Below are 23,218 nucleotides of genomic sequence, written 5' to 3' on the forward strand. Positions count from 1 at the left end.
TGTTGTCCAATCTATCTGATATTGTTTCATTAAAAGAACATCAGAGAACGGCTCTGAAGGCTTTTGTTGGTGGAAACCATGTTTTCGCCCCTCTCCCGACCGGATTTGGCAAGTTTTGTTTTCCGGGGCGCGTACGCCGACCCGCGGCGCTTTGCCGCCTGTCTTCCCCCCTCTTCCTGTCAGCTCACTGTCAATAAAACGCTTGCCACTACAGTGTTTCCCGCAGGAATTTGCTTATGCGAGGCGGACCGACTCGCGGAGCGGGGGGGGGGGTGGGTGGAGGGGGGAGGTGGTGGGGTGACTTTTTCTCCGCGGACCGGCTCGCGGAAGGGGGGGGGGGGGGGTGGTGGACGACACGTTTAACCGCGGCTGCCTCGCCAAGATAGCGCTGCGGGAAACCCTGCACTAGAGCCGCAAACACATAAAAAAAAAAAAAAAAAAAGGTTTTTTTTTCCGGCGTCGGCCTCATCAGCGTCACGGGTTAGCTTCGGTGTGAGTGGTTGAAATAGCACGTCGATAAAGATGACAGACAAGTGGCTTATCCAATCATATGCAAGGAGTTTTGATAAGGCCCAGCCTTCAGTAAAGGCAATGCCTATGGCGGTGTCCCAGATGTATGTGAGTGGAGCTAGGCGGAGCGAGACATGCAGCTGGCTGTTGTCAGGTTAGCGAATATCCTGACAAAAGGAAATATTTACACATTTTAATGTCGTAAAAACTGCTATAATGTCCTGATACATTATGTTTGATATCACAACATGTTATTGTTGATCATGAGAAAATAACAGTTATCGATGATTTCATACTGACTAGTTTTAGGATGTGTTGCCATGTTTTCTTCTCAACAAGCACAACAACAGGAAAGAGAATAAACAACATTATTGGTCTGTTAACATGATAAACATAATGCTTTAGGAACAGGAAACACACTAATGTATGATTTTAGATATTCTGGAGGAATCACAGTTGTGAAAGAGTTTTGTTCATGAAGTTTAGACGTCGTTTAGTTAATTTGCGGTCAGACTGTTCACTCCAACTATAGTTAAAGAGTGGGATGGTTATTTTAAATCTGTTATTTTGCACAACAGGTAGTTTAGAAGAATATATTATCAAAAATTGATTTGTCAGTTGGGTGAATTTAGTGTTAAGTTTGGTTCCTTAAATCATTATGATGACGCATTCTGCTGCACTGAGAATGGCTTCCACAGTTCATTTGGGGGGGGGGGGGGTTGGCTGCTTGTGGCCGGGATAATCCTAAGAAACAGGTTAGCTGAGCTGAAGGGAACATATAAGCAGGGTGCGATTTGCTGGGGAGGATTGGGGGAATCCCCCCCCCCCCCCTCTGGTTGTGATGTCCCCCCCTCGGTCGTTCATGTTTTATCCCCGGGGGGGATACATTCCTCCCCCCTCTGATCTAAATAAGTAATATTAAAGTTCTCCGTCGCTGCGACAGATTTCCGTCATTTGGAAAATGAGCGCAAAATGTTCTGTGTAGACTTTTTATTCAAGATTTTAAACTGAAGCTCTGCTCAACCAATTGAAATCCGGCAGAGCCGGGACATTAGCCAATCAGAAAGAGAGTAGGGCGGGTCTTTGCAACGCGGAGGTCTCCAATCTGAGTTTTATCGGTGTTTAATCATTTTAACTTTTGGAAGAACATCTCAAACTGACCACAGATGCTATGAATGAGAATAGCGATGGTCAAAGATTTTCTTTGGATTTATGTGAACCACCAGGTCAGAAAGTTCAGTGAATAGAACAGCTGACAACAACTTCCCTCGGTAAGTATGTCTGTTGCTGCTCCTGCAGCTGACTAATGAATTATTTCCACCTGTGGCCATGTCGCCTGTCAGTGTTTATTCCCTCGCTTCCAGTTATTTAAGCTGATAAACGCAGCGACTAACCAGGGATCTCCTCATGATTCACTGTTATGTTTTATTTAAAACTGAAAGAGTAACGCTCTAGCTCAGCTAATTTAGCATGACACGCTTTTCTGCAACAAAGAAGGCAGAGCTGCTGTCAGTCAGTATGCAGCAGCCTCCACCTCATGAGCAGCTGAACCAGGACACTTGTTAAATAAAATGAGAAGGATTTTGATGCATACAGAATATTAAGGAAACTACATCAAAAATAAACAAATAAACTGCAGCTACAACATGGACTGGATAATGGGTTCTAACTGTGTGAGACCAGAGAAAGCCGATTCTCAGAGTTTTTGTAGTTTGTTTTTTTTCCACGGAGTGGAGGGTGATGTGAAGCGAGTCGCACCAGAAACATGTTAAATAGACTCCTGTGAATCTATGGACTCATTTTACTCCAACCCAAAACACCTGCCAGACAGACAAGCTAAACCAGTCAAGATTACCTTAAACAATATTAAACTTAGCAGAAGTTTAATAATTTTTTTTAATGTTCTTTGAAAGCAAGTTACGTTTTTTTTCTGATAAACTTTAAGCAATTTTATTAAACTTTTTAAAAATGGAACCTCCCATCCATGGATTTTTTATAACTGCTTTTCCGTACAGGTGTTACGTCATGCCGTATCTGATGGGGAAACGCGGCTTGATGTAACACAGGGTCGTGTAGGGGCTGGTGACTCTCAAGCAGTCAATGAGCGAGAGGTGGGGACACAGAGTCCATCCTGGACATGTCACTGGGCTAAAATATACCCGTTTTTGTAAACTTAAAAAAAGTTAATGCCTTTTTATAAACTCATGAATTGTGATAATAAATTAGTGAGCAATAACGGGCAAAGCAGAGACTGATTATTGTAATGTGCGATCTGTGTCGTGTTGGTTTTGTGTCCCTCTTTGTCCATGGCTGTTGTTGGCCTTGTATGATCATAGGATTGATTTATATTGAATGTGACAGTAGAGTTAATGTACAGGTGTGAAGAAGATGATGTAATGATGCAAGCTGCTGTCTTTTGAATTAGCTGCAGTTTATGGAGGGTTTTCCGGGGGACAAGGAGGGAAGGGTTTTGAAATTGTAAAGGGGAAAGGTGAGTGGACAGTTGACCAGTTTGGCAAAAGTGTGAAGGAAGAACTTGCTTGATGCTGTAAATATGAAAGTTAACCAGGTGATGTTATGGATGTGGAAAGTGAAGAAGATTATGGAGAAGGCTGTCCAGGATGACGCCAAGGCTCTGAAGCTGAAAGGTGGGAGAGATACAGGAATTGTCAATGGAGCTATCTAAAATTTTAGCTTCATCTAAACCTTCTACCTGTATGTTAGACCCAATCCCAACCAAGTTGTTTAAGGAGGTATTCCCTCTGATCAGTGGTCCTATTTTAGACATGATTAATCTATCCTTGGTAAATGGATATGTACCACAGGCTTTTAAAGTAGCTGTTATTAAACCTTTACTTAAGAAACCATCTCTTGATCAAGATGAGTGAATTACAGACCTATATCTAATCGTCTTTTCTTATCTAAAATTCTTGAGAAAGTAGTTGCTAATCAACTATGTGAACATTTACAAAGTAATGACCTACTTGAGGAGTTTCAGTCAGGCTTTAGAGCTCATCATAGCACTGAAACAGCTCTGGTGAAGGTCACCAATGATATTCTCATGGCCTCAGATAATGGACTTGTGTCTATACTTGTCCTGTTAGATCTCAGTGCTGCATTTGATACAGTTGATCACAATATTCTCCTACAAAGACTTGAGCATACTGTAGGGATTAAGGGAAAAGCATTAGGCTGGCTTAAATCTTGTCTGTCGGACAGATTCCAGTTTGTCCATGTTAATAATAAATTCTCCTCAAACTCTAGGGTCACTTGTGGAGTACCACAGGGTTCAGTCCTTGGACCAATTCTATTTACTATATATATGCTTCCGATTGGCAAAATTATCAGACAGCATGGGATTAATTTCCACTGTTATGCTGATGACACTCAGCTATATTTATCCATAAATCCTGATGAATCCAATCAGTTACTTCGACTGCAGTCATGTCTTGATGACATCAAAAGCTGGATGACTTTAAATTTCCTGCATTTAAATTCTGACAAGACAGAAGTTATAATCTTTGGGCCAGAGTCCTCAAAAAATAAAGTTCTTAATCAATCACTTAATCTGGATGGCATTAACTTGGCCTCTGGTAATAAAGTTAAAAATCTTGGTGTTGTTTTCGACCAAGACATGTCATTTAAATCCCACATTAAACAGGTTTCCAGAGTTTCCTTTTTTCACCTCCGGAATATCGCCAAAATTAGAAACATTCTGTCCAGGGGTGATGCTGAAAAACTAGTCCATGCATTTGTTACTTCAAGGCTGGACTATTGTAATTCTTTACTATCAGGAAGTCCACAAAATGCAGTTCGAAGTCTTTAGCTGATCCAAAATGCTGCGGCAAGAGTTCTGATGAAAATCAACAAGAGGGATCATATTTCTCCAATTTTAGCTTCCCTTCATTGGCTTCCTGTTAAATCAAGAATAGAATTTAAAATTCTTCTTCTAACGTATAAAGCCCTTAATAATCAAGCTCCATCATATATCAGAGCTCTGATTACCCCGTATGTTCCCAACAGAGCACTTTGCTCTCAGACAGCAGGTCTGCTGGTGGTTCCTAGAGTCTCTAAAAGTAGAATGGGAGGCAGATCCTTTAGCTATCAGGCTCCTCTCCTGTGGAACCAACTCCCAGTTTTGGTCCGTGAGGCAGACACCCTATCTATTTTTAAGACTAATCTTAAAACTTTCCTTTTTGACAAAGATTATAGTTAGAGTGGCTCATGTTACCCTGAGCTATCTCTATAGTTGTGCTGTGATAGGCCTAGGCTGCTGGAGGACATCAGGGTCTAATTTTCTCACTCTACTGATTTCTACTGTTCTTCGGTCTACTGTTCTCCAGTTTTGCATTGTATTACATTGAAATGACTGTCGTCATTTCAGCTTTTAACTTTTTCCTCTCTCTCTTTTTCTTCATAGTAGGTACACCTGGTCTGGCGTTCTGTTAACTGTGACATCATCCAGAGAAGACGGCTCACCCGCTACTACCATCTAATGTAGAACAGATTACTAGATCAATGTGTGCTTCTGTGCTTTTTTATATCTCTTGTTGTGTCTCTGCTCTGTCTTCTGTAACCCCAGTCGGTCGAGGCAGATGGCCGTTCATACTGAGCCCGGTTCTGCCGGAGGTTTTCCTTCCCGTTAATGGGGAGTTTTTCTTCCCACTGTCACTTCATGCTTGCTCAGTATGAGGGATTGCAGCAAAGCCATGTACAATGCAGACGACTCTCCCTGTGGCTCTACGGTTCCCCAGGAGTGAATGCTGCTTGTCGGGACTTTGATGCAATCAACTGGTTTCCTTATATAGGACATTTTTTACCAATCTGTATAATCTGACCCAATCTGTATAATATGATTGAACTTGATTTTGTAAAGTGCCTTGAGATGACATGTTTCATGATTTGGCGCTATATAAATAAAATTAAATTGAAAATTGAATTGAATTGAACTACCAGATTTGGTTAAAGTGGACTTTGCACAATAAGCAAATGAGGTTACTAAGGTGGCATGACGTCCACGGCCCAGGAATATATGGGCTGACTAGAAAAATTTCAGTCAAATTGATTATTTTTGCTTTAACCCCTGAATATTATGGATTTATATTAATACATGTCTTGTGTCCTTCACATTTGTAAATTAATTTTTTTGTTTGTTTTTAAAAAGTATTATTACCTTTTCTGCTCAAAGCGGTTAAAGTAAACTAATACCCACTCCCGAGTCCCGACAGTAGATGGCGCAAGTTTAAAAACAATAGTCTAACCTACTGGATCTAGCTAGCTACCTGAAAGAGCACCTGCTAGCTAACTTTTGAAACGATCCCCCCCTCTGGGTTTTTTGCAAATCGCACACTGCATATGAGAGAACCCAGAACTCTCGGCTTTCTTTAGAAAATATACATAGAGGAAAGGTCAAAGATTCCTCTGCCCTTATGCCAGGGGTTAAAGTTGTCCGTCGCTGCGACGGATTTCCGTCATTTGGAAAATGAGCCAATTGCTCTGTCTACACTTTTTATTGAAGGTTTTAAACTGAAGCTGCTCTCAACCAGTGAAACCTGGCAGAGCCGGGACATTAGCCAATCAGAAAGAGAGTAGGGCGGGTCTTTGCAAAGCGGACATCTGCCAATCTGAGCTTTATCGGTGCTCAATCATTCAAACTTTTGGAAGAGCATCTCAAACTGGCCACAGATGCATGAATGACAGTAGCGGTGATCAAAGGTTTTCTTTGGGTTTATGCAAACCAGCAAGTCAGGAAGTGCCGCGGATTCACCATCTGAAAACAACTTCCATCTGTAAGCAGTCTGTCGCTGCTCCTGAAGTTAATTAATTAATTATTTCCACCTGTGGTCATGTCGCCTGTCAGGGTTTATTCATTGGCTTCCAACTCAGCTGATATACGCAGTGACCAACCAGGGACCTCCTCATGGTTCGTTGTTACATTTTATTTAAAACTTGAAGAATAAAGCGTTAGCTCAGGCTAATTTAGCATGACACCCTTTTTTTTTTTTTTCTTTTGAGGGAGGGTCTGAACGTGAAACAATGTCCCGCATTTGACTAGGTCTGCATTGGAAAAAGTAATAAAAAAGAATAAATAATTTGTCCTGCGCTTTTCTGAACCAAAGAAGGCAGAGCTGCAGTCAGAGCGGCTATCAGTCAACAGCGTTCATCTAATGAGCACAGGGACACTCTTAATAAAATGACAAAGATTTTGATTGTTAAGGAAACTACATCAAAAAAAGAAATTGCAGCTACAACATGGACTAGAGAGCGGGTTCTAACTGGGTGAGGCCAGAGGTGATTCTCAGAGAGCTTTTATGAAGTTATTTTACTCCGACCCCAAAACACCTGCTAGACAGACAGTACTGCAGCCAAGATTACCTTCAACAATATTTAACTTTACGAAATACATTAACATTTTGTTAATTAAAAATATTCATATTTAAAAGCAAGTTATGTTTTTTTCTAATAAACCTTGAGCAATTTTATTAAACTTCTTTAAAATTTTATATCCAACCATGGATTTTCTATACCAGCTTTTCCTTACAGGTGTGACGTCAAGCCGTATCTGATGGGGAAACGCAGCTTGACGTCACACAGGGTCGTGGGGGTTGTGGGCTCCAGTCTCCAGTCACTGGGCTAAGATTTAACAGTTTTATTAAACTTCGTTTTACTAAACTGAGCTGTGATAATTAATTGTTGAGCAATAACAGGCAAAGCAGAGAGTGATTATTGTAATGTGCGATCTGTGTTAAACTAAAATGTATGACATCATAGTGTTGGTTATGTGTCCTGCATTGTCCAGGTTGTGGTTGACCTTGTATGTTCATAGGATTAATGTATACTGAATGTTACAGTGGAGTTAATGTACAGGTGTGAATAAGATGATGCAAGCTGCTGTCTTTTGTACTAGTTGTAGTTTATGGAGGTTTATGGAGGGAAGGGAGCTGAAACTGTAAAGTGGACTGTGGACGATTTTGGCAAAAGTGTGAAGGAAGAACTTGATGCTGCAAATGTGAGTTAACCAGGTGATGTTGTGGATGTGGAAAGTGAAGGAGATTATGGAGAGGGCTGTCCAGGATGACGCAAAGGCTCTGAAGTTGGAAGGGTGGACAGAGACAGGAATGGTCATTGCATATTGTAAAACTGCCAGATTTGGTTAAAGTTGACTTTGCACAATAAGCAAATGAGCGAACTAATGTGGCATTATTTCCACGGGTCCGGGAATATATGGGCTGACTCGAAACAAATTTTAGTCAAACTGATTATTTTTGCTGTAACCCATGCCTTATGCAGACAGCGGGAGTACCAACAACTGTGGCAATGATGATATTGTTAAAAACCTGGGGGCTGTCTATCTGATGCCAATCATCCTGAAATTGAGCTGTCTTCTTGTACTACCATACTATATTTATTTGTAAAGCACTTTACAATAACAAAGGTCAACAAAGTGTTGTACACATACAACTGAAAATAACTGTAAAATTAAAATAGACATATAAAACACAGACAAGTTAAAATAGACAAATAGTTGAAAACAGCAGAAATAGTAAAAAGTTTAAATAATAAAAAATTAACAATAGAGTCAACCTCTCAGGATGTGCTAAAGGCTTCAACCAACAGGTGTGTCTTAAGAGGAGTCTTGAACTCTGGAAGAGGTGGCCTGCCTGACATCCAATGGCAGATTTTTCCACAATTTTGGAGCCGCTACAGCGAAGGCACAACCTCTTCTTTGTCCTGATTTAAACGTTGCCATCATTTAAATGATCTTTTTACTGATTCTTCACAACTTGATCCCATCAGAGTTAAATGTGTCTCACTGTCTGCAGAGCGGATCTTCGAGGACCATGAGAACCTGGTGGAGAACCTGTTGAACTGGACTAGAGACAGTCAGAACCGCCTCATGTTCACCGAGCGCATTGAGAAGTACGCCCTGTTCAAAAACCCACAGGTAAGCAGCATGTACATCCTCACATTTTACAAACCTCGGAGGCCTGCTCCTCTCTCCTCACCTGCTTCCCGTCTGCTCCAGAACTACTTACTGGGGCGGAAGGAGACGTGCCAGATGGCAGAGAGGAACAAAGAAGCTCTGTTAGAGGTGGGTTGGTTCTGTCTTCCTCGGATGCATTTTAACCCAGACTTTTTCAAGTGAGAGTCTTGTGGCAGAACCTGGAAACTGATGGGTGAATCAATGTGTTTGTGATACAGGAGTGTTTTGGAGGCAGCTCGGTGTCTGTCCCTGAGATGGAGGGAGTGCTGTGGCTGAAAGAGGACGGCAAGAAGTCATGGAAGAAACGCTACTTCCTGCTCAGGGCATCTGGCATCTACTACGTCCCGAAGGGCAAGGCCAAGGTGGGTGATGGATGGAGGCTGGGAGGAGTGGACAGGAGCTGAGTCTGTATTAAAGCTCCAACTATCTGCTGCCTGTTTTCAGACCTCCAGGGACCTGGTGTGTTTCCTCCAGCTGGATCACGTCAATGTTTACCTGGGTCATGACTACAAGAGCAAGTACAAGGCTCCTACAGACTACTGCATGGTGCTAAAGGTAAAATGTCCTTGCCACAATCTTCAGCTGTCACCTGGTGGTCAGAGACTGTCCTTACACCCCAGGGGTTAATGTAATCATTTCAATTGAAATCCAAAACCAAACAGATTTTTTTAATGTAAGCATGTGTGTGTGTGTGTGTGTGTGTGTGTGTGTGTGTGTTTGTGTGTGTGTTTAGCACCCTCAGATCCAGAAGAAGTCTCAGTATATAAAGTACCTTTGCTGTGATGACATCAGAACCCTCCAACAATGGATCAACAGTGTTCGCATCGCAAAGGTACTGACCTGTCTGTAGAATGCCTATAAAATGTTCAGGATGGCTTCCCTTCAAAGATCACAGTTACTCGAAGCTAGTGTCCAGACAGGACATGACAGCCACCTGGAAGGTTATCCACCTGCACCTAGCAACAGTTTGATGGCACATACTAAATCTAAATTACACAAGAAAAGTCCAAACGTTCTTACAGGGTCCAGGTCACCAGATTCAGTTCCCCAGTGACTGAAAACCAAAGAATGTACATTTGAGGTCAGAATGAGTTATTTTAAAAGCTGTTAAAAGACTAGGGGCTTCATTATAAAGCGTGTCTGCGCACAAAAACCTTGTGGCACAATGTGGTACGCACAGCTCGGGATGTATGAAATTTAACGTTGCGTGAAAATGTGAGGCAGCAACACAAACCTTTTCATTCAATAGTAACACCAGAAAGTCCTAAAACTGACACAAATCCACTAATGTAAACCCAGTTGAGTTGTATTTAACTCGAGGAGCATCAAACCCAATGTTTTTTCAGGAGTTTGAGCTTTCATGGTTTAGAACCGTGCAAAAAAATGGAGTCCCAATCGGCCTCATACAATGACTTAATACACCTGAAAAATGATGGAAACATCAGCCAGATGTGAACTGTACATATAAAATTAAAATGGTGCTGAATCAGCAGATTAATTCCTAACAACTCTGGTGTGATGATCCCTGAGGTGGAGGCAATCACACAAGTCCGTCAGTAGCTGCGTGAATTTTGTGGAATTGTGGAATGATGGCACCGCTGGAGGACCACGCTGATGGAAGAATGCAGAGGGAGCTTGTCTTCAGAGGTCCTGCGGACCTGCTGGCTGATGATGATGGGAGCGGAACCAGGAGGAACCTAATGTCCCCTATTCGAGTTAACTCAGTTCAGGTCTTTGCAACCGGATCTTTTCAAAGGGAGCTGACTGACGTCCAAAGCCTGCCCCCTGGGACGACTTCATCCATGTAGTTCAGTTACATAAAAGTCCCCTAAACCGTGGCTCTCATTGGCAAGAGGAGCCCATTTCAAAATGTAATCAGAGCTCTGACTGCACTCATACTGCCATAAGGGATCCATCTGTGAATTAATTTGCTTTGTGAATATAAAGAATTGTCATTTAATATCTGTGCGACGTATTTGTGATGCAGAAATGTAGTGTTAGAGGTTCCGGTGACGTCATGAGCTGTGCGGCTGCTTGAGAGGTTCGCTCCCTGTCCTATATTATTAATATCAACTTTTAAAAAACGAACTAGTCCCCATAGTTTGAAAAACTCGACGCCTAACATAAAGATGAGTCATCACAAAGGAAAAACTAAGGCCACGAAGTCAAAGGAAGAAGAAAATTCGAAGTACTTCAACAAGGATAGCACATCCGTGCCAGCTAACCTAGCCATGACCGGTGAGTCTAGCGACAGGCTTACCACGCAAGGTCCAGACAGTGACATCAACGTCACCATCATAACGGAACTCAGAAAGTTTCGACAAGAAGTAAACGAGACGCTTGAAAAACTCTCCGAACAAGTTTCCAACATGGACCAAACTGTCCGAGGTCTGGCGGGGAGAATTGGAGGAACGAGTGAGCACTACGGAAGATGAGCAAGGCCGGCACACACAGCTACTGTCTTTTCTCCTGCATCGGGACAGACAGATGGAGGCTCGCTGTGAAATGCTGGAAAATGCATCAAGCCGAGAGAATCTGAGGATTTACGGAATTAAAGAAGGCTCAGAGGAGGGAGATACAACCCAGTGGATTGACCGATTTCTCCACGAACTTCTTAAACTGCCGGCCGAGTTTGAGCTACGACTGGACCGTGCTCACAGGTCCCTTCTACAAAAACCCACCAGCAAAACGGCAAGTCCCAGGTCTTTTATCTTGAAATTCCACAGCTTTCAAACTAAACAACTAGTGCTAGAGAAAGCGTGGAAGGAGAAGAATCTAACTTACAAGGGAGAGAAAATTACGCTGAGCCATGATTATTCACCTAAGCTGCAGAAGAGGAGAATGGAATATGTGTCCATCAAAAAGCAATTGAAAGCTAAACAAATCAAATTCCAAAGCCCCTACCCAGCGAAGTTGAAGGTGTTCACTCAAGATACAACCCTGGTTTTCGATTCTACGTGGGAGGCAGCAGACGGCCTGCGACACTTGGGAATTGAAGTGGAGCTATTCAAAGAGGAACGACTGGAGAGAGATCTGCATCGCATGGGTTGGATGGGAAGAGCAGCCGAGCGCGGATAGACGGCAACCTACTGCGAGCGATGAGTGGATTTGTCAACGTACCTGGTCCGACCGTTTCAAATGCAGAGTGATGCCTTTGAGGTAGGCACTCATGGAGAACTATGGGGACATATTTTGTTTTACTACTTTTATTATTAATATGCCAGACACTTTTTTCTCTCTCTCTTTAATTTTTTATTTTTTCCCTCTCGAGTTCAGCATTCCTTAAAGCACTGAGAGAGAATGCGACTTGGTTTATGTTGACTATGCGAGCCTAATGTGTCAAACCATTATGGAAATTGTTTTCCATGTAATTTAAATCATACAGTACTTTTAATTTATTTGCCTTTGTAAAAGAGAACATTTTGGTTGTAGTTTAAAGTTGACCAATGGTCACAATTTTTGTTTATTTATTTTTACTTATACGTTTATATATTGAAAGGCAGCCAATGTTTTATTTCTGTTTTATGTATCCCATAGCTGGCGATCTTAGTCTAGATAATCGAATCTTCAGTTCACTTCACAAGTACTTAATTTCCATAGCGTATGGGTGTACAGAGGACAGGGTGCAAATATGCCTCTTGGGATAGGGAGAGACTTATTTCTCACTCAGCAGAAGAGCTGGAGACACAGGTGGAGTTAAAACTACCTGTAATTTCTTTTTGTTCGTCTTTCATGAATATTTTTTATTTTTTAAGGGAGGCCCTCACCTCATGAACAGGAGAGGCTTTCCTCCCTTGCTAGACGTTCATACTAGATCAGCAAAGGGTCGTTTAGAGACCCCTGCCTTGGAATCATTGTTTTCTTGTTTTTTGTTTTGGTATGTAAGTTCTTTTTGCATCGTTCTCACAGGGAGTGAAACATTTGATTCTGGTCACAACATAAAGATGCACAGACAATACAAATGGCTGGTGACAACACCAAAGTAATCTCATATAATGTTAACGGGCTGTTAAATCCTATTAAGCGATCTAAAATTCTATCTAAAATGAAAAGAGAAAGAGCACATGTGGTTTATTTACAGGAGACCCACTTAAATGACAAGGAACATGGAAAACTAAGAACAATGGGTTTTAACGAATTATTTTTCTCATCATATAAATCAGGACACAGAAGAGGAGTGGCAATCCTTATTTCCAAAAAAGTTATTTTCGAAAAACTATCTGAAATAAAGGATAAAGAGGGTAGGTACATTTTAGTTAAAGGAAAGATAGATGGAAACACAGTCACATTACTAAACATCTATGCACCCCCAGGAAGTGATATATCATTCTTTAAAAAAATAACTGAAATGATGATAACAGAAACTGAGGGTCTTCTTATATGTGGGGGAGATCTCAATATTAATTTACAACCAAAATTTGATTGTTCAAGTGGGAAATAAGATGAAACAAGGTTGGTTAAAAACATCAACACACTTTTTAAGGATGTTGGCCTTATTGACATTTGGAGAGAGCTGTTCCCAGGGAGAAGGGACTACACCCACTATTCAGCCCCCCATGCCCTATATACAAGAATAGATTATTTTATGACATTTGGAAAAGACAAGGATAAAATACATACTTGTGATATTGGGACAATAGATTTAAGTGACCACGCACCTATGTATCTCACAATTGATCTTAACCTACGACCCAGAAATACTACATGGAAGCTAAACTCTAGCCTATTAAAGGACCCTATATTTAAGGAAGAAATTAGAAAAGAAATAAAGACTTTCCTATAATTTAATGATAATGGGGAAACATCTCCACCCATGTTATGGGACACCATGAAGGCTGTCTTAAGAGGGAAAATTATATCAATAGCCTCACATAAGAAAAAAGAAAGGCAGGGAACACTTGACAGACTACAAAAAAAAAATTAAAGGATCTGGAATTAAAGCACAAATTGAATTCAGATAGGACTACACTACAGGAAATTGATAAAGTCAGAACCGAAATAAGAAATATAACTACACAGGATGTTAAACGAAACCTTATGTATTTAAAACAAAGATTCTATGAAAGTGGTTCCAAATCAATGAAACTGCTAGCATGGAAGTTGAAGAAGAGAATGGCCGAAAATACAGTTAATAAAATACACGATCCATTAACAAAAGAACTTAAAAATAACTTAAGTGAAATACATGAAGCGTTTGAGAAATACTACAAAATCTTGTATACCAGAGTCCCTGGTGGAAACATACTTCAGACTGACACCTTTTTAAACTCATTGCAATTGCCTACACTGACAGAGGAACAGAACAATACACTTATAGCAGAGATAACAGAAAGTGAATTGCTAGCCACAATTAACAAACAGAAAGTGGGTAAATCCCCAGGCTCCGACGGATATACAGCAGAATGGTACAAGGAGTTTAAAAGCGAATTAATCCCAGTCATACTCTCCACACTAAATTGGGCCCTGGAAAAATCACAAATACCTCCAAGCTGGAGTGAGGCAATTATATCAGCCATTCCAAAAGAAGGCAAAGATAAAACAAAGTGTGCATCATATAGACCAATATCTGTTTTAAATCTAGATTACAAGATGTTTACTTCCATAATGGCAAGGAGATTTGAGAAGCTAATGACCCACCTGATCCACAATGATCAGACAGGCTTTATACACCAACGCCAAACACAAGATAACATAAGACGGACACTACACATTCTAGACCACGTAATTAAGACCAAAATGGAGACAATAGTGGTTAGTATCGACGCAGAGAAAGCATTTGACTCTGTCTCCTGGACCTTTCTATACAGAGTCGTTCACAGATTTAATTTCCACAATAGGATCATTAACACTATACAAACTTTATACAACAACCCCACAGCAAGGGTCAAAGTTAATGGCTATCTCTCTAATAGTTTCACCTTGGAGAGGGGAACAAGACAAGGATGCCCTTGGTCACCACTATTGTTTGCACTTTTTCTTGAACCACTCGCTCAATATATAAGACAAAATTCAGAAATCAAAGGGATAAATCTTGCAGAAAGAGAACGGAAGATAGCTTGTTATGCAGATGATGTGATAACCTATCTCAGTGACCCAACACACTCTTTGCCCCAACTAATGCTAGCACTAGAGAAGTACGGGGAATTGTCAGGGTATAAAGTCAATATAAGCAAAGCCCAAATATTAGCTTATAACTACGATACACCAGTTGAAATAAAGACCAAATACCCATGGCCATGGCAAACAAAACATATTAAGTATCTGGGTATCACTATCCCAAAAGATCTCTCAAAACTTTTAGATTATAACTATTCCCCTTTAAATAAAAAGATTATAGAGGACATTTCAAGGTGGAACCTCATTCCCTTTCTTAGCTTCAGCTCCAGGATACAAATCTATCAAAATGAACATATTACCAAGGTTTCTATACCTATTTCAGACCCTACCAATAGAAATACCAGAGTCAATTTAATGAATGGGACAAGATGTTGTCTAGATATATATGGCAGGGGAAGAGACCTAGGGTCCGCCTCAAAACACTACAACTAATGAAAGAAAAGGGAGGTTGGGCCTTACCATCTCTTAGAGGATACTACTTTGCTGCCCAGACAAGAACAATATTATGCTGGTGCAACCCATCATACCTTGCACAATGGAAAGACATTGAAAACAGGATGCTTCCCATCCCTATACAAGCAGTTGTAGCAGATTCTAAATTAAAACATTACATACACCAAACAGACAACCCATGGGTAAAATTTACTTTTATAAAATTTATAAATTAGAGGGAGACTTGCTCCCCCTGAAATGGTGCTCCAATGATTCTGATTTTACACCAAATGCAATGGATAATAGATTCCAAATTTGGACCGCAAAAGGAATAACAGCTTTATGTACCATTATGAAGGATAACTCAATGTGCAGCTTTGAGATGTTACAGGAAAAGCACCAATTAGATAAGCTAGACTTTTTCAGATACTTACAACTGCGACATTATGTTAACACAAAGGTTAAAAATATGACAGAAATAAATCACAGTTTTGTTGAACTATTTAGAAGAGCATATAATTCAAAATTAAGTACTGGTATTATATCAGCCACATATAACTGCTTATCACAGAACAATACCCACTCCACAGCATATATTAAAGCAAAATGGGAAAGGGAAACAGGGAGTGAAATATCAGATGAAGAGTGGAAAAGAATATGGCAATATCAATGGAAATGCTCCAGTTCAATGACCTGGTGGGAATTTAACTGGAAGAACTTTATTAGATATTTTATTACCCCATCCCAGAAATCTAAATTCAGTGACACCACCCCTACCTGTTGGAGACAATGTGGTCAACAAAGTGCAAATCATCACCATGTTTTTTGGGATTGCCCAAAAATTCAAGGTTTTTGGTCAGAAATACATAATTCAATACAGGACATTTTCAGAAAGGATCTGCCACTGGACTTTAAGACTTTATATCTGGGATGTGTTCCTCAAGACTGGTTGAAAGTGGACAAATACTTAATGAATATTCTGTTGGTGGCCAGCAAAAAAGCTATTACAAGAAAATGGCTACAACCAGAAAGCCCAACACTGGGAACATGGAGAGACATTGTGGTGGAAATATACAAGATGGAAGAAAGGACAGCCTATGTTAACCAAAAAATGGAACTCTTTTTAGAGTGATGGTTGAAATGGGATCTCTTTGCTCCAGCCAAGTGGCCTAACAGCCCGACCTTATTAATATGACTTTATAATGTAAATGTATCCTATTGTATGAATATGTATGTGACAAACTCCCTGTATGTATATAGTTCTGTTCTAAATGTGTGTTGCTCCCCACTTCCCCTTTCCCTGGAAAAACAATAAAATATAAATAAAAAAAAAAAAAGAAATGTAGTGTTAGGTTATGTTGGCCTGCTCAGTTCAGGATTCTGCTATGCTATAATAATTAGGCTAATTACTCTCATCATAATAGTTGGGAAGAAAATAAGAGCAGGGTCTGCGCTATGGCTGACTCGAGGTGTGTAGACTGTACGACAGCTCTGTTGCCATGGTTGCCTGCAGATCAGGATGTATACAGGAATGGTGTGCGGTGACACGTCTGCACGCGGTTTTAAACAAATGACATATGGAAATTCCTCAACACCGCCAACTTTTAGTTAGAGAGCTGCACCCTCTTTCATGCATGACGCCCCAAATCCTTTCTGGTGCTGAGCAGGGGACTGCTCCAGTCTCGTTTTCTCCGTTGAACTCTGAGGAGTCGTCCCGTTCCGTCTCCGGTTTGTTGCAGTATGCGGCTGATTCTCCTATGAAGAAGAATCCACTGCTAAAAAACAAGAGAGGAAATGGAACTCTAACGTGTTTTTAGTTGAACTGCATAGAATAAATCATATCATATGATATCGAGGATGAGAAAAACCTTGATTGGCTTCGTCATGAATAAAAAATTTACATCACAGAAAATCTGACATTTTAACTGGGATTGGTGTGTTTTTTCTATCCAAAGTACTCGTGTTTATTTTAGACCCAGAGGTAGACACATTGGCCTTAACCTGCCTGTGTGTGTGTTTGGCAGTATGGGAAGCAGCTGTACATCAACTTCCAGGAGGCCATGAGAAGAACAGAGGCAGCCTACGATTGGTCCTCCCTCTCCTCCTCTTCCATGAAGTCTGGATCCAGCTCTTCCAGCCTTCCAGGTATGTCCATCCACCTTGCTTCAGATCATTTAGGCACAATAAACCACGATGAGCCGCAACAAACCACAGAGTCATCTAATCCCTGCAGAATCCCAGTCCAACCACTCCAGCCAATCAGACAGCGGCGTCTCCGAGCTGGCATCATCAGGACACACCCGCTCCCAGAGTGTGGTCAGCTCCATCTTCTCTGACGCCTGGAGGAGAGGAACGCAGGGAGAGGTGCGGACACACGCAGCAGCAGCAGCAGCTCACTCGTTGTTGTACTTTTTCCCACAATTCCTTTCTGCTTTTCTAGCAGCGGTTAAAGGTGAAAGGACGAATAATGGTCCCTCTGTGTGCGGGGGGAGGAGGAGGCAGTGGAGGTTAGACAGGAAGTGATGCAACAAGCATGTGAAGTCTAACAAGCCTGCCTGTTTGCTGTTTTTGTTTGAAGTGAAGACTAATTAAAGCAGCAAACTTTGACCGAAAACACAGATTACTATATTAAAATATCAAATACGACAAAGAGGTTTGTTTTGGGAGTCGTTATTGGACTTATCTTACAGTCCCTTTCCTTGTTTTTACACCCATTTTAGTTGTTCATATTCTAACATTACATTACTCACTGAAATCAATTCCCATAGATTTCAGTGAGATTTAATGTGACAGGCCAACACAAAGTGGAGCCATGGAGAGAACAGAAGATGACGGGCCATTCAGCCCCCATGACTCGGTACTTAGTAGAGTCAGGGACGGAGTTTGAGGTCGGGATGAGGGAGAATGTGAAAAGTTCCTCAGCTCTGAATACTTTTGCCAGATTCCATACGTTTTGTGAAAGAATGGTGTGTAGCTATGTTTGTGTTGCTGGATTTCCCCTTTCAGGACCCTCATTTTAAAAGCTGAGAATCCACTCTGGGCTCTTCCATCTGGATCTTGGAGCTAAAGTCAGCTCAGAGCCCAGAACATGAGAGCTGTACAAGCTGTGTTCCCACATGGATGATGTGGGTGCCGCTGCCTTAATAGCCTTAATTCTTCCTGGCATCGGTTAGGAGTCAGAAACATTCCTCAGGGACTATGGTCCAAACTGGCATGATATCTGTCGACGGCACCTTGTGTATTTTAGGTGTTAAACAGCTAAAATACACAACCTAAAATACACACATCTACAGGGCAGTTTCAGGGAAACGCTTTTATCAATGTCCAACTTTTCGTTGTTCAAGCGTTCCAAAAGGTCATGTATAGGAATCCACAACAGTACCATAGCGTCACTGGTCAGGACCCACCATCACCAATAGGTCAGAGGTCATGCCCTGAACTGGTGAAGAATTAGAATATCATCACATTATCCATATCATCTTATATCTTGACTTATTTTTCTGGCTTGTGACAGTAATGAGTGACTAAAATAAAACGGATGAATATTAACAATCTTTTTGTTCTGTCCTCAGGGCCGTGCTGGTTTAACCCATTTCCTGTTCAATTGCTTAGAAAACTCACCACATGTATCCCTGTATATAAACTGTTTCTTTTTAAAGCTTGCGGTGTGATGGAAGCCGGTTTTCTTTTTTTAATCTTTTACATATTTTAATAGAGGTGTTAAACGGACACCATAGAAGCATATTTGATGCAGTATTTTTAGACAAATTCATGGAAACTTGTTAAATCTGGGCTCTCAATTGTCTCAATGTCTTTGCTAGTTACTGGAGGCAGGGACGTTGGTTCCTCTCCGCTACTGCCGTTATTACTAATACTGAATATTGGCTTTTTCTACTGTTTGTCAATTTTTAACATCACTGCTGCTGAATGTATGCCTGTTGGGTTTTTAACCAGTTCATACCATCACAGAGGTTAATAAAATACTGGGCCAATTTGGCCCAGTATGTTGGCTGTACGTCAGGAGGAGGTCTGAAAAAGCAAAGCATAGCTTAGTTCGTGGGCCAGAATCTGTAGGATGACTTTTCGTATGAACTGTCAGGGGGCAACTTTCTTGCACCGGGATAAGTTGCTACACATAGTAGTGATCTCAAAACACCAATGTTCCCACGTTTTCACTTGCACATTAATAAGTTAAAGCCGATATAAAATCTAAACAGTTGCGCTCCGGTCCAAGAGGTCACGTGATTCGATTGTTGCTGCTCAGCCAATCAGATCGCTGTATTGTCAGCTGAGCGAGTTCAACGAGTTCATCATGGCTGCGCCTGTAAAGGGTTGTAAACATTTGTTTCCAGACGAAGAAAGCTCAATAATAGCATTTTCTGGCGCCAGTTGGAAAAGATCTTTATGGCCAGGAAAAAGAAATAGCTCAGTCCATCCATCATTAATTTTCTAACACGCTTATCCCTGCTGGGTTCGCAAGGTGCTGGTGCTGATCTCCAGCTGTCAATGAGAGAGAGGCGGGTTATAACCTGGACAGTTCGCCAGTCCATCGCAGGGCAGAAATAGCCCAGACCTTTGCCCAATTTACTGTGATATCACCAAGACATGCTGCACTTAGATACCACAGGCGACAGGTTTCATTCAATTCAATTCAATTTATTTATATAGCGCCAAATCATGAAACATGTCATCTCAAGGCACTTTACAAAATCAAGTTCAATCATATTATACAGATTGGGTCAGATTATACAGATTGGTCAAAAATGTCCTATATAAGGAAACCAGTTGATTGCATCAAAGTCCCGACAAGCAGCATTCACTCCTGGGGAACCGTAGAGCCACAGGGAGAGTCGTCTGCATTGTACATGGCTTTGCTGCAATCCCTCATACTGAGCAAGCATGAAGCAACAGTGGGAAGAAAAACTCCCCATTAACGGGAAGGAAAACCTCCGGCAGAACCGGGCTCAGTATGAACGGTCATCTGCCTCGACCGACTGGGGTTACAGAAGACAGAGCAGAGACACAACAAGACAGACAAAAAGGCACAGAAGCACACATTGATCTAGTAATCTGTTCTACATTAGATGGTAGTAGCGGGTGAGCCGTCTTCTCTGGATGATGTCACAGTTAACAGAACGCCAGACCAGGTGTACCTACTATGAAGAAAAAGAGAGAGAGGAAAAAGTTAAAAGCTGAAATGACGACAGTCATTTCAATGTAATACAATGCAAAACTGGAGAACAGTTGACTGAAGAACAGTAGAAATCAGAAGAGTGAGAAAATTAGACCCTGATGTCCTCCAGCAGCCTAGGCCTATCACAGCACAACTATAGGGATAGCTCAGGGTATGAGCCACTCTAACTATAAGCTTTGTCAAAAAGGAAAGTTTTAAGATTAGTCTTAAAAATAGATAGGGTGTCTGCCTCACGGACCAAAACTGGGAGTTGGTTCCACAGGAGAGGAGCCTGATAGCTAAAGGATCTGCCTCCCATTCTACTTTTAGAGACTCTAGGAACCACCAGCAGACCTGCAGTCTGAGAGCGAAGTGCTCTGTTAGGAACATACGGGGTAATCAGAGCTCTGATATATGATGGAGCTTGATTATTAAGGGCTTTATACGTTAGAAGGAGAATTTTAAATTCTATTCTTGATTTAACAGGAAGCCAATGAAGGGAAGCTAAAATTGGAGAAATATGATCCCTCTTGTTGATTTTCATCAGAACTCTTGCCGCAGCATTTTGAATCAGCTGAAGACTTCGCACTGCATTTTGTGGACTTCCTGATAGTAAAGAATTACAATAGTCCAGCCTTGAAGTAACAAATGCATGGACTAGTTTTTCAGTATCACTCCTGGACAGAATGTTTCTAATTTTGGCGATATTCCGGAGGTGAAAAATGGAAACTCTGGAAACCTGTTTAATATGGGATTTAAATGACATGTCTTGGTCGAAAAAAACACCAAGATTTTTAACTTTATTACCAGAGGCCAAGTTAATGCCATCCAGATTAAGTGATTGATTAAGAAGTTTATTTTTTTGAGGACTCTGGTCCAAAGATTACAACTTCTGTCTTGTCAGAATTTAAGTGCAGGAAATTTAAAGTCATCCAGCTTTTGATGTCATCAAGACATGACTGCAGTCGAAGTAACTGATTGGATTCATCAGGATTTATGGATAAATATAGCTGAGTGTCATCAGCATAACAGTGGAAATTAATCCCATGCTGTCTGATAATTTTGCCAATCGGAAGCATATATATAGTAAATAGAATTGGTCCAAGGACTGAACCCTGTGGTACTCCACAAGTGACCCTAGAGTTTGAGGAAGATTTATTATTAACATGAACAAACTGGAATCTGTCTGACAGATAAGATTTAAACCAGCCTAATGCTTTTCCCTTAATCCCTACAGTATGCTCAAGTCTTTGTAGGAGAATATTGTGATCAACTGTATCAAATGCAGCACTGAGAGCTAACAGGACAAGTATAGACACAAGTCCATTATCTGAGGCCATGAGAATATAATTGGTGACCTTCACCAGAGCTGTTTCAGTGCTATGATGAGCTCTGAAGCCTGACTCCTCAAGTAGGTCATTACTTTGTAAATGTTCACATAGTTGATTAGCAACTACTTTCTCAAGAATTTTAGATAAGAAAAGAAGATTAGATATAGGTCTGTAATTTACTAACTCATCTTGATCAAGAGATGGTTTCTTAAGTAAAGGTTTAATAACAGCTACTTTAAAAGCCTGTGGTACATATCCATTTACCAAGGATAGATTAATCATGTCTAAAATAGGACCACTGATCAGAAGGAATACCTCCTTAAACAACTTGGTTGGGATTGGGTCTAACATACAGGTAGAAGGTTTAGATGAAGCTAAATTTTTAGATAGCTCAGAAAGCTCTACTGCTTTTAAACAGTTCAGACACTGCGCAGGTTCTAAGGATTCCTCCAATGCTGCCTCACTTACTGAGGACGAGGTAATCATGTTTGGGAGGATGCCAATTATTTTATTTTTAATGGAATCAATTTTATTTATGAAGAATCCCATAAAATCATTACTGCTAAGAGCTAAGGGAATGGATGGATCAACAGAGCTGTGGCTCTGGGTAAGTTTGGCAACTGTACTGAAGAGAAATCTAGGATTATTCTTATTCTCCTCAATTAATGATGAAAAATATGCTGCTCTAACTCTGCGAAGGGTCTTGTTATACAACAATAGACTGTTCTTCCAGATTAGGTAGGATTCCTCTTGGTGTGTAGAGCGCCATTTTCTCTCCAATTTCCTAACATTGTGCTTCAAGGAACGCAGCTCTGAATTAAACCAAGGAGCCAGCTTCTTGTGAATAATCACCTTCTTTTTCAAGGGAGCTACATTGTCTAATGCAGAACGCAATGACGAAGTCATACCGTTTACAAAGACATCTATTTGTGAATTGGAAGAAACAACATTGCTGCCATCTACAGGGCATTTCTGCAATACGGAGGATATTAAAAAGGGGACAGACTCTGTAAGTTTTGATACAGCATTATCCGATAAAGATCTACTATAATGGAACCCTCTTTTGGGGGTGGAGAACTCAGTTAGATTAAACTCAAATGTTATTAAAAAATGATCAGATAGGACAGGGTTGTGAGGAAATACTGTTAATTCTTCACAATCAATGCCATATGTCTATTTTAGACATGATTAATCTATCCTTAGTAAATGGATATGTACCACAGGTTTTGAAAGTAGCTGTTATTAAACCTTTACTTAAGAAACCTTCTCTTGATCAAGGATGAGTTAGTAAATTACAGACCTATATCTAATCTTCTTTTCTTATCTAAAATTCTTGAGAAAGTAGTTGCTAATCAACTTTGTGAACATTTACAAAGTAATGACCTACTTGAGGAGTTTCAGTCAGGCTTCAGAGCTCATCATAGCACTGAAACAGCTCTGGTGAAGGTCACTAATGATATTCTCATGGCCTCAGATAATAGACTTGTGTCTATACTTGTCCTGTTAGATCTCAGTGCTGCGTTTGATACAGTTGATCACAATATTCTCCTACAAAGACTTGAACATACTGTAGGGATTAAGGGGAAAGCATTAGGCTGGTTTAAATCTTATCTGTCAGACAGATTCCAATTTGTTCATGTTAATAATAAATCTTCCTCAAACTCTAGGGTC

General features: G+C 40.8%; 1 protein-coding gene across 4 annotated transcripts in view; it reads left to right on the forward strand.

The window, feature by feature from the left end:
- The window catches only part of raph1a (Ras association (RalGDS/AF-6) and pleckstrin homology domains 1a), a 199,550-nt gene that overhangs the window by 161,800 nt on the left and 14,532 nt on the right, over positions 1–23,218 (forward strand). For 3 of the 4 annotated variants that reach the window (XM_036138782.1, XM_036138784.1, XM_021310634.2), the window contains 7 exons: positions 8,334–8,455; positions 8,537–8,602; positions 8,713–8,856; positions 8,939–9,049; positions 9,228–9,326; positions 17,068–17,188; positions 17,277–17,407. In XM_036138782.1, coding sequence (XP_035994675.1) covers positions 8,334–8,455; positions 8,537–8,602; positions 8,713–8,856; positions 8,939–9,049; positions 9,228–9,326; positions 17,068–17,188; positions 17,277–17,407 — 794 coding nt within the window. The remainder of the gene's footprint in view (positions 1–8,333; positions 8,456–8,536; positions 8,603–8,712; positions 8,857–8,938; positions 9,050–9,227; positions 9,327–17,067; positions 17,189–17,276; positions 17,408–23,218) is intronic. The other variant, XM_036138783.1, reaches the window with a different exon arrangement.

This window comes from Fundulus heteroclitus, chromosome 7, assembly GCF_011125445.2.
Source record: "Fundulus heteroclitus isolate FHET01 chromosome 7, MU-UCD_Fhet_4.1, whole genome shotgun sequence".
In the NCBI taxonomy this organism is placed as follows: Eukaryota; Metazoa; Chordata; class Actinopteri; order Cyprinodontiformes; family Fundulidae; genus Fundulus; species Fundulus heteroclitus.